Source organism: Phalacrocorax aristotelis, chromosome 8 (assembly GCF_949628215.1).
Source record: "Phalacrocorax aristotelis chromosome 8, bGulAri2.1, whole genome shotgun sequence".
Taxonomy (NCBI): domain Eukaryota; kingdom Metazoa; phylum Chordata; class Aves; order Suliformes; family Phalacrocoracidae; genus Phalacrocorax; species Phalacrocorax aristotelis.
This window is the reverse complement of record NC_134283.1, coordinates 15,611,364-15,625,590: the sequence shown is the minus strand read 5'-3', so window position 1 is coordinate 15,625,590 and position 14,227 is coordinate 15,611,364. Positions and strand designations below refer to the sequence as shown.

General features: G+C 40.4%; 1 protein-coding gene across 1 annotated transcript in view; it reads right to left on the bottom strand.

The window, feature by feature from the left end:
- The window catches only part of LONP2 (lon peptidase 2, peroxisomal), a 48,519-nt gene extending 35,170 nt beyond the window's left edge, over window positions 1-13,349 (bottom strand). Inside the window, exons 1-7 of the mRNA XM_075101544.1 lie at window positions 13,086-13,349; window positions 11,891-12,125; window positions 10,978-11,109; window positions 9,570-9,692; window positions 8,341-8,504; window positions 7,531-7,625; window positions 3,948-4,206 (exon numbers count right to left, since the gene is read on the bottom strand). Coding sequence (XP_074957645.1) covers window positions 3,948-4,206; window positions 7,531-7,625; window positions 8,341-8,504; window positions 9,570-9,692; window positions 10,978-11,109; window positions 11,891-12,125; window positions 13,086-13,318 — 1,241 coding nt within the window. The 5' untranslated portion in view covers window positions 13,319-13,349. The remainder of the gene's footprint in view (window positions 1-3,947; window positions 4,207-7,530; window positions 7,626-8,340; window positions 8,505-9,569; window positions 9,693-10,977; window positions 11,110-11,890; window positions 12,126-13,085) is intronic.
- Between the last annotated feature and the right edge of the window lie 878 nt (window positions 13,350-14,227).

Sequence of the window (14,227 nt, the reverse complement as noted above, 5' to 3'; positions counted from 1 at the left end):
ACCACATGCAACATAGGAGATCATATAGTTCCTGTATAAAACAAAATATCAGTACTGAGGAGTTCTTAAACGCAGTGAGCTTCTTGGGAAAAAAGTTCTAAGTTGCCCTTCAGGGTGGTTTTGAAGTTTTTTTTTTAAAGTTAATAATGAATGTAAACCAGCAAACTTTTACATATGGTACAGATGAGGGATAAATGCTAACGTTTATCTGGAGGATGTCTGATAAGGCAGTTCTGGTTTTGTACCAAGACGATGGTTTCATTTGGGGAATGCAGAACAGTATCAGCTACTCTTCACACAAAAACAGGATTCATAAACTCCAGCTGCAGGCACACAATCCACACTGAAATGGCAAAAACTGGGTGTTTCCAATTGCCCTAGTTATACATCACATGGAACAGCACACTTACTGAAACACCACTCCCCGCCCTGCTCCCCTCTAATGTATTTTGTTCTACTTGCTGCATCTATCAGCCTGCATCTTTCTTTTACAACAGTAATAGGCAGCCAAAGTGCATGCTATTTCAGGCAATATTTGCTTGCAAGTAAAATTGAACCACAGGGCTTTTTAAAATCTTCCGGTACATTTAACACGTGCACCACCAGCAGAAAGAAGTCATTAGCCCACTCTACTCAGTGCTTGTCAGGCCACACCTGGAGTACTGTGTACAGTTCTGGTCCCTGCTCTACAAAAAGGATGTGGACAGGCTGGAAGGGGTCCAGAGAAGGGCCACCAAGATGATCAAAGGACTGGGAAGCCTGCCAGATGAGGATAGGCTGGGAGAACTGGGTTTGTTCAGCCTTGACAAAAGGAGGCTTAGAGGGGATCTCATCACTTACTTAAGGGGTAGTTGCAAAGAAGATGGAGACTCCCTTTTTACATGGAGTCACATGGAGAGGACAAGGGGGAATGGACACAAGTTGCTCTTGGGGAGATTCTGATTGGACATGAGAGGGAAATTTTTCACAGTGAGGACAGTCAACCATTGGAATAATCTCCCCAGAGAAGTGGTTGACTCGGCCACATTGGACACCTTCAAGAGTCATCTGGACAGGGTGCCGGGCCATCTTGTCTCGACTGCACTCTTCCTAGAAAGGTTGGACTAGATGAGCCCTGAGGTCCCTTCCAACCTGTGATTCTGTGTGTGTTTTTTTTAACATGTTTAGTACATTAGTAAGCATATATACTATCATTCTTCTGCAGTATTAATGGAATCCTTAATTTAAGCCTTAAATCCTAATAAGGAGCTTTTAGGAGAAAAAGAATGGGTCCTAACATGTAAAATTAGAAAATTTTTCTAATCAGCAGTAAAACTCAGGGAACAGCAGCCTCTGTCTCCTCTGCTTTTAGACCACCTCTGTAGTTCCTCTCTATGACTGCAACCAGATGCACAACATGGATTCACTTGACTGGGAATAACTTCTAAAAGATTTGTTCATGCAAAAGGACATTACAGAGAGGTCTACAGAAAAGCTGGAGTTTTAATTTGATTAAATCTTTTTCTGAGAAGCAGAAAAGCAGGGGGGAGAAACAGAATTAAAAAAACAGTATGCAACAGCAGGTTTTGATTTTACCTACAAAAAACTTGCAAAAGCAGTCAGTTACATGGGTCTCCTTATACTAACTGCACTAAAGTTTGATTTTAAACTATACACTTGTTTGTTGAACAGTAAGCATACTTTTGCTAATTCTAGACAGTATTTTACTTTGCTGAAGAAAAATAAACTGTCTTATCAAATACTTCCCAATCAGCTAATTTCAAGCAAAGTTCTTAATACAAAGTCTATAATGGTCAGCTTCTAGTATGCATTAATAATTTAATAATGCCCTCAAAAATACTACAACCACAAACAACTGAATTTAGAAGTTTTTAAAACCACTCCCACATGGCTCTAGCTGTTTTCATTAGGTCTAAGCACAAGACAGAAAGCCAAAAGCAAGGGAAAAAAAGAAAAACAAAAAAAGGAAAACAGTGAGGAACTACTGGGAATTGACTAAGAGTTGCTGACAGTTTTACTTTTATTCATAATGTCAATTCCACAGATGTGGTTTCCCTGTTACAAAGGCTTGAGTACTGCTCTGCCCTGGAAAAGTTGCTTACATCTCTAATGGTTAGTATTCAACAGCCTCTAGTAGTTTCAGTTCAAACAGCAACATGTAGAATCACATTTTTAATTGGTTTTAGAATCTATTCTGAAACACCAGAATTCTTACTTATTAAACAGTGATTAACATAATTTTATGAATTACAGGAGTGATTACATAGTGAAGGAGGTGGCCAGAGTTTCACTTCTTTTTCCATTGGTGGATAAGTGAATTGGTAAAAGGGCCAGCTATTACAAAGGTTTGCAAAGCAATCACATGCACAGAGTGCTGCTATGGAGTAAAAACCCACATGTTAAAAAAACATATCTACAAACCCCCAGTGGCTGCTGAGTGTGTTGTCCAAAACTACATTAAGAAAAAAAACCAGACGATTCTTTCAAGCTACAAACTCTAGGTAAGTGTCAAACACTCTGGAAAACAAAACTCCTGCAAATTCACCACGGAAGACTAGGCACAGGAATAAATGTGTGCTGCTCATTTTATCAAGGGTGCTGAACTAAAGGCTACAAAACAACTCTGAATTTTTAAGTTGTCATCAGGTACAAAACCACTGTCTTGTTGCTTTTTAATCTCTCAAATTCTGGTCTAAGAAGTAATCAACAGTATACTATGTTCTAGATTCTAGGAATACATTATATTCCAGATTCTTAGAAGTTTATGCATATGTGCAGCACAAGATTTCCCAGTGAGTCTCCCAAATTCCTTCCAGTTGGGACTGTGAGCTTCCACCACTCTAATGTATTCACACATGCAACTAGCTTACACAGTCAGAACTAAAGAATACCAGGGTCCTTGAAAGCAAAAAGAAACTACAGAATAACCTGAAATTGAAGCAATAATGATGGTGTATTCTGATGATTGAAAGTAAGCATACCATTGGGCAAAAAATAACTGATACATTGCATCAAAGAAATAACTGATACCTTTATTTCATAATAATTTACCTATTGTTGTAAGGAGAAACTTTATTCAATAATGTGACTTATAAAAACCCCCACCGTTTTACACATCTTTAGAGCACTAACAAATGTATTATTTCAAATTTCCTACACTGCATGCAAGAAGCACAAAATGTGTTTAATGAACCAAAAATGATGCACTGATGTTTGGCAGTTACTTATCTACATTACCCATCCATTATGCTTGCAGTTACAAGGAACAGGGAATGGACTAATACAAACAAATGGTTTAAAAGACTAAGAAAGAAGTAGATACATAAAGAGATGTAAGATCAAAAATAAAAAAGTCCTGAGGAAAGACACCCAAAAAATCTCCTTTGAAATCTTCCAGCTTAAGCATCCTTGTAAAAACTTCCTTTTGAAATGGAAAAACAGTACACTGACAAGTTTGAGATACTAAGTAACTCAGTTGCTATCTCTAGCAACCTTTAAGCATCACACTCAGTTTTTACTCCTGTTTTAGCAACAAGCATAGTTATAAAGTATTACATTGCTATTCATAGGCAATTTTGTATCTTTATGTCGCTCTTAAATGTTGGATCGGATTGTTCTATTTCCTAAGAGTTTGCATTAGACTTTGTACTGAATTTTGCTTTTAAATGCCAAAATGACTGAAGATGAAATTCCATTCTCCACTGCGACAATATAGAGTGGCAGAAGGAAAGAAAAAAGGCTGTATCACAACACTAAATATCCATTCCCATTACTAAAATTCTCTCCTGAATAATACTACTAAATGAGAAGGGGGAAAAAATCAGTTAATAACTATCATTGTTTGAAATAAGCAAAATTTCTCTGTATTAGCTAAACAATGAAAATTATCAATACATTCTGTAACAAAAAAGAAAAAAATTGCAATTAGGAAAGGAAGAAGTAGTTACCTGTGGCCTCGAATATCAGACTGATCACAGACTCCTCCTAAAGCAATTCTGTGAAATCCTCGACCCAAAGTCTTTGCAATTGATCTTCCAACACTAGTTTTACCAACTCCTGGGGGCCCCACAAAACAAAGAATGGGTCCCTTGAGGTTGTTTTTAAGCTGTCGGACAGCTAAGTACTCCAAAACTCTCTTCTTCAACTTCTCCATAGCATAGTGATCATTATCCAAAAGAATTCGAGCTGCACGAATTTCAAGGCGATCTATCAATCATTGACAACAGAAAAGATATCAGCACATTAGTAGGGGAAACACTGTGCCCATCTTTCAAAAGGGTAGAAGGAACGACCCAAGAAACTACCATCCCCTCAGCCTCACTTCTGTGTCTGGGAAGATCATGGAACAGATCCTCCTAGAAGCTATGCTAAGGCACATGGAGGACAGGGAGGTGACTCAAGGCAGCCAGCACGGCTTTACCAAGGGTGAGACCTGCCTGGCCAACCTAATGGCCTTCTATGATGGAGTGACTACATCAGTGGACAAGGGAAGAGCTATGGATGTCATCTATCTGGACTTCTGTAAGGCCTTTGACAAGGTCCCCCACAGCACTCTTCCCTCTAAATTGTGGAGTTATGGATTTGATGGCTGGACGAGGAATTGGTTGGGTGGTCCCATCCAGAGAGTAGGGTTAATGGCTCAATGTCCAGATGAAGACCGGTGACAAGTGGTGTCCCTCCGGGATCCATACTGGGACCAGTATTGTTGAAAATTTTCATCAGTGACTTAGACTGCAGAATTGTCTCTACCCTCAGCAAGTCTGCAGATGAAATCAATCTGAGCAGTGCAGCTGACATGCCAGAAGGACTGGCTGTCATCCAAAGAGACCTGGACAAGCTGGTAAGGTGGGCCTGTGAGAACCTCATGAGGTTCAACAAGGCCAAGTGCAAGGTCCTGCACCTAGGTCAGGACAACCCCCGATATGAATACAGGCCAGGGAATGAAAGAGCAGTCCTGCCAAGAAGGACTTGGGGGTAGTGGTGGGCGAAAAGCTGGACATGAGCCAACAATGCATGCTCACAGCCCAGAGGCCAACCATATCCTAGGCTGCCTCAAAAGCAGCATGGCCAGCAGGTTGAGGGAGGTGATTCTGCCCCTCTGCTCCACTCTGGTGAGACAGCACCTGGAGTGCTGCATCCAGGTCTGGGGCCCTCAACACAAGAAGGACATGGAACTGTTGGAGTGGGTGCAGAGGAGGGCCACAAAAATGATCTGAGGGCTGAAGCACCTCTCCTATGAAGAAAGGCTGAAAGAGTTGGGGTTGTTCAGCCTGGAGAAGAGAAGGTTGCAGGGAAACCTTATTGCAGCCTCTCAGTGCTTAAAGGGGGGCTACAGGAAGGATGGGGACAATCTCTTTAGCAAGGCCTGTTGTGACAGGACAAGGGGTTTCAAACTAAAGGAGGGTAAATTTAGACTGGACATAAGGAAGACATTTTTTACAGTGAGGGTAGTGAAACACTGGAACAAGTTGTCCAGGGAGGTTGTGGAGGCCCCATCCCTAGCGACATTCAAGGTCAGGCTGGACAGGGCTCTGAGCAACCTGATCTAGTTGAAGTTGTCCCTGCTCACTGCAGGGGGGTTGGACTAGGTGACCTCTAAAAGTCCCTTCCAACCCAAACCATTCTATGACTCTACCTTGAAAAATGGAAACAATTCATTCTACAACACAAGAGAAACAAACACATTCTCAAACATGTTCGTCAATGCAATCCCCCTGACACTCACATATTTCAGAAAATGTTTTCCTAAAACAAAGGTATTATAATTCTCCTTTAATAAGGAAATTAGGCATAACCTAGACAGATCATAGTACTGATAATGAAATTTAGAAAACCCCACCTTTTAATTGTGTCACAGATTGAAATTAGTTCAAATAAACTCAGTATGTATTCTAGAATAGCAATTCAATGATATGTATTTTTTCACCATTTGCTTTCTCATAGAAGTAAGTCTGATCCTGCAAGGTCTTATCAAAAGACAAGTTAATCCTTATATCTTCATCATCTACTTATAACAAGAGTCTATATATCTCACAAACAGAGCAAGATCCTATTGGCTTGAAGGGCAGGCTTTACTTGCAATACACAACTTAAAGTGATTTGGCACTGTAAATAATACCTGTGTGATACTAGGACTTGAAAAATTAGTTTTTTGCAGTTGCCACAATTTGAAATAAATGGCCAGCCCCACCGATGAGCATTAACTAATGCTTTACACAGAACAGGAATTTCTGGCACAAAGCAGCTTGTCTTCTCCTTTGCTCTACAACACAAAGAGTAGGCAGGAAGCAGTGGAGTGTATTGATAAACTCTGTGCACACCTACCCTTCCCCTTCTGAGCATTCCACATGCAGAGTCCTCACTCCTGTAAGTGTGCGTATCTCAACCGTGATTAAATTCCCTTCATCAACCATGTAAATTTTTGTAATGACCCACTGAACGAAAAATTCAGTAATGATCATAATATTCTATTGGCTCTTCTATTTTTACATTCATGTTTATTTTTATTCACTGTAGCTATGGAGTCCAAAGCATCACTCACATGAATGTGAGTGTCAATGAATACTTTACTTAATTTGGGATTCTTTGAATAATACTGTAGAGATCTGCAAAGATCTGTAGGCAGATCTTTTTAAAATTTAAAGGTTAAAGAAAATATTTACAAAAATATCTGTAAACAGCTAAGGCTCTAGTCCAAAATGGCCAAAATTCACCACCATGCATACTAAGAAGGCAAAAGACAGGCAAATGTGTCTGCTGGTGCGGTATGTTAAATTTATTTTTAAAATCAGATTGTTTCAAATGCCTCATTCTTCAGTAGCTGTTAGAAGGAATTAAAATCCTGTTCTCCAGCAGTACAGCTTCTGGAAAGTTATTTGCCCACTTGATCTACTTGTGTGGATCTGTAGGAAAAGTCATATTTGATTTTCTACTCTTTCCTTCATTTTTGCATACTGTTCCCATATTAATAGTATCACTCTCTGCTCAAAACTTTTGAAAACTGTGGTAAAAAGCTAACATGATACTCAGTTTTTCTATTGTACCTGAAGTTTTAATTATTAAAATTAACTACAGTTGTGCTTTTTCACCTTTTTGCTCCTTACCAAACTTGATTAACTTAAGACATACCAGAACCTTCCTCAGGAATATTAATGCTACAGAAATGTACAAAAACTTTTTGGCTAACATATAAAAAGTAATTAGCTGCTCTTTTCTTCATTGTTTTAGATACATGCTAGCACATGTGGATTACATCTAGATTGTAAGTAGTTAATATGTTCATTCTGTGCAGGTATTCCTACCACTTTTTAAATCCAGATTCTTAGATGTACAACTGAGCTATGCAGGCTATTCTGTAAACAGATATTACTTTAAGCCAGGCAGACTTTAAGAAATCAGTAACACATTAATGACATTTTTATGATCAGACAATGAGGGAAATAACTTCAAGACAGAACTAAGTACATAGTGTTTACATGATGGCTGGTTGTCCTAAAATGTCTGCTCAAGAGACAATCAAAATAAGTTTACCTTTTGTACTCTTGTTCCATGGCAATTCTACCATCAGCTCCAAGTAATTTCTTGTCAAAGCATATTCTGGCATTGACTGAGGCATCTTCTTTAATCTGGAAATACATTCACAGAATTTATAAGGCTGATCAGAAATTAACTGCAAATCAAGACTCTCCCGCACGACAAAACAGATATTCAGCAAACTTGAGGTCATCAGTATACCTTCTTGCTTTCTGACAACCATAATAATAAAAAAGCAAGTCACTATTCCATCAATTAGGAGATTGTCTTTGCATGGTAATAGATTATTTACAGGCTACAAAGAGAAATTTTAGAAAAAGTCAGTTCCCTCTGCATACATTATGCATGCACCCCTACACACACATCCTCAGTGAAGATCAGGTTGTTAACCATCATATCGCCATGGATAGCACAGTTATACACTCGCCAGAGAAAAACAAGGCAAAAAAGACTCAAAACTGAGTCAGTTTATTCATTAATTATTAATAACTGCAGTGTCAGAGGTTTTGGGGGTTTTGTTTGGGCTTTTTTTTTTTGAGATCTTCATAACATAGAAGCTTAGACCTTACAGTTTAATGCTGTATTAATGTATAGACTGTACCTAGAAGACTTCGTATTTCTGTCATCACCGCTGATGTTCCAAAAAGATGAAATGACGACATTTTAAAACAAAAAACAGCACTCTACTAAATTTTTTTAAATAATTTCCAAAACACAACAAACGTAAACATATCATCAAATAAGAGGTTAATGCAAGATTTGTTTTAAAAAAACAAAAGAAGAAACCACCATTTGAAAGTTTCCTACCTCTTTATTTCCTTAAGACATACTTTAAGAGCTTGTTCTGACATACTAGATGTTCTGATCTTTTTTTCCAGCAAGACAACATCATCATGATCATCATCTTCCTCCTCGTCTTCTGTAATGCTTGAGATATGATTGATTCTTCTATTAGGACGAATAGCTACAACCTATGAAAAACAGACCCAGAGAATAGTGTCAGGTACTGTTTTTTAAATAAGGTTTGTACTTCAGCTTTGAACAGAACCCATGAGAAAAACATGCAAGGTACTGGGAGAGCCTCCTTCATAGAAAAATTCAGAAGAAATTTAATAAATAACTTCACAAAGTGTTATTTGTACTACCTAAAAAAGTTACTGTTCTTATTTTACTGTATGTACTTCCTAAATGCATTTATTATCTACCTTTAACTAGCAGACAACAGAATACATGAACAAAACTGAAGATTTGTGATTTTCTGGGCATTGCAGCCCACTATATTAAGCAGAATAAGCCTAATGTTTACAGTACAGAAAAAAGTCTTCTCTCTTATGTTTTTTCATTTCTCAATCAATCCCTGTTTACTAAACTGGTAAAAGTTAGCTGCAGCAAAAGTCTAAGCTGCCCTAATTGAGCAAACTACATTTCACAATACGCAAGGTGTATTTCAAAAGGTACCCTTCACCTGCAATGCCATTGGTAAAAGGTACACCTTTCACTGCTCAGGCATGTACATACCACACAAGTAAACTATGCATCAAATGACTCTTTAAAGGAAACATAGCAGTGGAACAGGCTGCCCAGGGAGGTTGTAGAGTCTCCTTCCCTGGAGACATTCAAAACCTGTCTGGAGGCATTCCTGTGCCCCTCCTCTAAGTGTACCAGCTCAAGGCAGGGCCGTTGGATGAGATGATCTCCAGAGCTCCCTTCCAACCCCTACCATTCTGTGATTCTGTGAAACTGAGCATTTATTCAATGTCAGAAAGTGTTTAGATTTAAAAAAACACACACAAAAAACTCCGCCTAAACAACCAGCCACATAGTCAGTTTTAAAATAATATTTTATTTTTTCGGTATCTCAACAGGCAAAGTTGCCAGCTGGGTGTTCTCTGCAGGTCCAGACTGACCATGAAATGTTATGGCTACAGATTAAAACTTTGCACACATTAAAATCATGCATGCTCATTAGCCTGTTTAAACATACATGTTTATGCCTATTTAGGATGTTTAAGCATTCCACATTTAAAGGACCATACCCTTTTGTCATCATCCTGTTTGGGTTTTCTTGTTTTCTGAAGCAGCTTCAGGCCTTCAATCTGTCTAACAAGTAGTGGTATAGTCATCTTGAACCGTTCTTCCAGCCTAACAGCATCTAAAATCTAAAAGCAAAGAGTTTTAAGTAGCCAACGAGATCACACTGATGGATCACCAGTATGGAGGAGGGGAATGTGGAGGGTACTGTTAGTGTTTTTTGAGCAGAGTTATAGAATACATGGTTTAGAGAAAAAGGTAGCAAAATCTAGCCTCAAAGGTCTGGATGCCAAAAATACAAAGCACTCCAGAAAGTAATGAAGTTTTTTATTCTATCTGGTTTTACAGGACATTATTTTTTCAGTCATATTTTCTGTGGCAAACATCTATCAGCATTCTTTTTTTCAATTACAGAGCCTCAGAAAAGAGCTAGCCCTCTAAGAAAGTTCCAGCATAATCTCATTGATTACCCCAGAAAAAAATCACCTTATGCCTTAAGGGTTTTTTGTTTCTTTTGTTTGGCTTTCTAAAATTTTATATGCTATTCCTTTCACATGTTTAACAATGTTTTATGTTTTATATATGGGTAGAATTTGACTCTTGTGCATTTCCACAGCTTCTGCTGACTGCTCTTAATAAAAGATAAGCTTTTAATAAAAGAAAGGCCATATTAAACTAAATTACTAATGTACTGTCCTCCAGCAAGATATTCAGCTACAGTACACATCTTCAAATTAGTGCATTGTTTTCTATTTGTTGTTTGAAAGAACAGCTTTGAAAGAACCTAACTTATGCTTGAACAAGAACGTTGAACATGCAGCACTAGCAGTGACAAAACAAAAGGAAAAACAAAATTTCTGAAGATGGCAAACACATACAGAAATCAAACCAGTAAGCATCATGCCATAAGCATCATTTTTGCACAATTTTGACATACAATGCACATTTAACCAGTCTCAGTGTTTAAAAACCCTCACACTTCAAGATGGTTTTAAAAAGATAAAAAACCCTGATTCTGAAGCTGTTGGTATTAAGAAATGTATAATGATCTACAAACAGTGATAATGAGCAAGAGTTCAACACAATTTTGAAAAAGTTTTATCATCTTTACCATGGGAAGAGGCAGTCCACGTTGTATTTCTTATTGTTAAAAAAATGAATCGTTTCAAAACTAACAACATTAATTTACCTATTAGTTGAGTTCTGACATATAGATATATAAACACTTCAAACAAGTGCATAAATACTTCTTACAACTATTCATCCTCAGTTGTTGCAACACAAATACCGTGTGTCACAACATTATCCCTGTACAGCCTCAACTGTAAGCAACTTCAAAAGTCTCTAAAAGTGATTAACCATAAAAAATAGCAAACACCTATCTCCCCTTTAAAAAGTTTAAGACCACAATACCTGAAGCTTCTCTTGGTTGGATGTACGGATGATAGAAGTCAGTATATCTGGCAAAGCTTCTCTAGGCAGATTGTCTAAAAGACGTCGCAGCTTTGCAACTGCAGGAACGGACATATCCAGCATCTCAACCAACTGTAAGAAACACACAAGGAACAATATTCATGGTTGCTATGTTTGTTTTTAAATTATTTAAGTATCTGACGTAAAAAGGATTGCATCTTTCAGTATGAAACGTCTACATACCTGCCAAAAAGCTACTAAAATAAATCTTTAAAAAAGTTCACTGAAGAGGAACTAACTGAGTATATGGCAATCAGCAATCCAGACTTTGGGCTTTCTGCTTGTTCAAGTTCAAAAATACCATCATTGTTTGCAGCACTTTTTTCAATGCCAACATCTCTTGTTCCCTCCACACATCCTGTTTAAAAACTTCCCAGTTATGTTAACACTACAATGACTCTTCTTCTATACATCCTTTAAGCTCAAATTCGTTATACCTGTGGACATATGTTTATAATCAAAAGCTCTAGTGGGTTTTTCCCTTTAATAATTAAAAAAATCACAAAAAACCAATCCATTGTATACATCATGAATACTAGAAAAAATATTCAAAAGTATTCTTTTTACTGGAGTATATATACAGTATTGCTGCACATAGCCTAATAATAACTTCTCATAGCACTAACATACACAGACAGGCTCATCCTGCAATAATGGATATAGACAACCTGGAACTCCATGCAGCAACCTTAAGCTGTAACAAAAGCAGTTATTTTGTAGCAGAAGTACTGAAACTCTACTAGTCACTGAAAAATAAGACTACAGAGAGAGGGAGGCAGATAGGAAACAGACAAAACCCTCCAAATGTACATATATACACTGATATATTTTACAAGGGATTAAAACAATTTACCTGCACTGCATACTTGTAAAATTGTTCTGACAACTCTCCAAGCTCCTCTTCAGAATTATGCTGATTGGTAAACTGCTCAAGTCGATCTAACTGTTCAACTTCAGCAACAGGATATGGCTTCTCTTTCAGCAACTGCAGGATCTGGAATCGGCAGAGGCCCGTAACCAGCAACGTATAATGTGGCTTGGGCCAGTTGCTACCAACAACCTGAACCGCCAAGGCAGCAGTGCCAATCCTACAAACAGATCAAAGCTTCACATTACTTCTTACCTTCCACAGAATATTTTGTGTACCTCATCAAGAGGCAATTGAGCCTGAGGTTGCAAGAACCTCCTAGGTCATAGTCCCTTATCGTGAAAGGCAAACAAATGATAAAATTCCCTTTGTAACACAGACCACAAAACAAACCCCAAACCTAAAATGAACGAACTGAAAAACTAACTGGGATGATACAATACCGGCACCTGATTTAGAAACACGTGATCTTTTCATAAATAAATTAATGGCTCTTGTTATAGACAGGAATGCTGATATTTCTGCTTAAACTACACGCATTGGAAATTCAAGCGTTTGTAATTTACAGTCCTTCAGTGAAATTGTTGGCTTCTTCCCAAAAAATTGTTTTACACCACATGTACCTGTCTAAGCAGATTTAAAACAGGAGTTATTTTGTCACAAAGCCCTACTAAGTCCACTGATGCAATAAGGCTTTGGCACTAACGGTTACAGCATATTAGTTTTACTCATATTTATGCCACAGGAAGACAACTAGTATTCATTTCATGTGAACGATGTCGCTATCAATGCTACTCTTTGGGCGGAAAAAGTTATCATTACAACTGCGCTCCTGGCCTGCGTTTCGCCGTATTTTCCTCTTCCACCTGGTCTCCTTTTCCGAACTTTCCCTCCAGACGCCAACCGGAGGGGCCAGACTTGGCCTGCCCCCCGCCACGGACGCTCGTCCGGTGCAGAGAGGAAAGTTTCTCCGAAGGGAGAAGCGTTTCCCCCAGGGCGGCGGAGCAGAAGACGCTCGCCCCGCGGCACGCCCAACGCCCCCGCCGAGGTGACAACTTGGGGAGCTCCCCTCGAGGCAGCACAGCGGGGAGGTGGCCTCGGACTCGGGCTCAGCCTGCGGCGGGTACGGCGGCATCTCGAAACCCTGCAGCCCGAGGCCGCCAGGAAGAACGGGCAGCACCTGTGGAGGGAGGGCAGGTCGTCGCAGTCGGAGGTGGGGTCGCTGGTGTTGGGGATAACGCCGATGATGGTGCTCCTCAGCGAGGTACCCTTCAGCAGACGGCTGCGCACCAGCTGCATGTTGCGCGGCGAGTCCACGCTCGTCCGCATGGTCGAGCCGGGCAGCAGGACGCCCTCGTGGGTGAGCAGCAGCGGGAGGCGGCTGGGGATCTGGATGGCGCTGCTCGCCGCCATGGCCGCCCGTTCCGCCCACACACCCGCGTCACCGGGAGCACCGCCCCGCTACGAGCGCCCGGAAGGGACAAAGAGCGCCGCGCTTCCGCCCCGCCGCCTTGCGGGGTCCCCTGCTCCGCCCGGCCTCACCTGCTACCTGCCTCGTGCTTAACGGAAGTCGTAGCACACTTTTCATCTTTCTCTCGTAGTTTGGGGTTCGGTTTTACTCCCTCTCTCTTTTAAAAGACAAGACACGCTGGGGGTCACGGCACCAGGAGCGGTCAAGCCCCCTTCCCCCGAGAACCGCCATGGCTGCCGCAGCCACCAGGTGTCAGAGCGGCACTTGCACTGTATTCCGGCTTTCGTTTGTCTGTATAAAGGTGCTATGGAGTCTGATACACGAGAAGCTTGCGCGTAACAGATTTATCATTTGTTAAATTATTACTATGGCTACAAAGTGAAAGAGGTTTTTTGTTGTTTTTCCAAAAATCTGCTCTCCTGCACCTGTGCTCATGGCCAAAGCGTTCAAGACCCTGTTCCTCCAAGCACAGGTTCGGGCAGGTGATCTTCAAAATACTCCAGGCAGCCCTAAACCGAAGGGAGGAAATGCAGGATACTGCGCCTCTGCTGCAGAGCTAGGGCCAGAAGTCTGAGCTTTCCCCAAGGGCAGGGAAGCAGGGAAGAGAAAAAAACCTGCTGGTGCTCCCTGCTTCGCAGGCCACGTGGGGACAGGGTCCATGGGACATCGCAAACGCTGCAGCACGGTTTTCTGCAGGGCTGGAGATACCAACCAAGGTCACAGCTCGCTGCGATCAACAACAATCCTCTGCCCAGTGTTGTAGGTAAAAGGGCTCTGAGCCTCAGGCCCTGTGCAGCGTTCAGATGAACGACTACATGTTAGAAACTTTCCTTACCCCGCCCCCTGCTGGT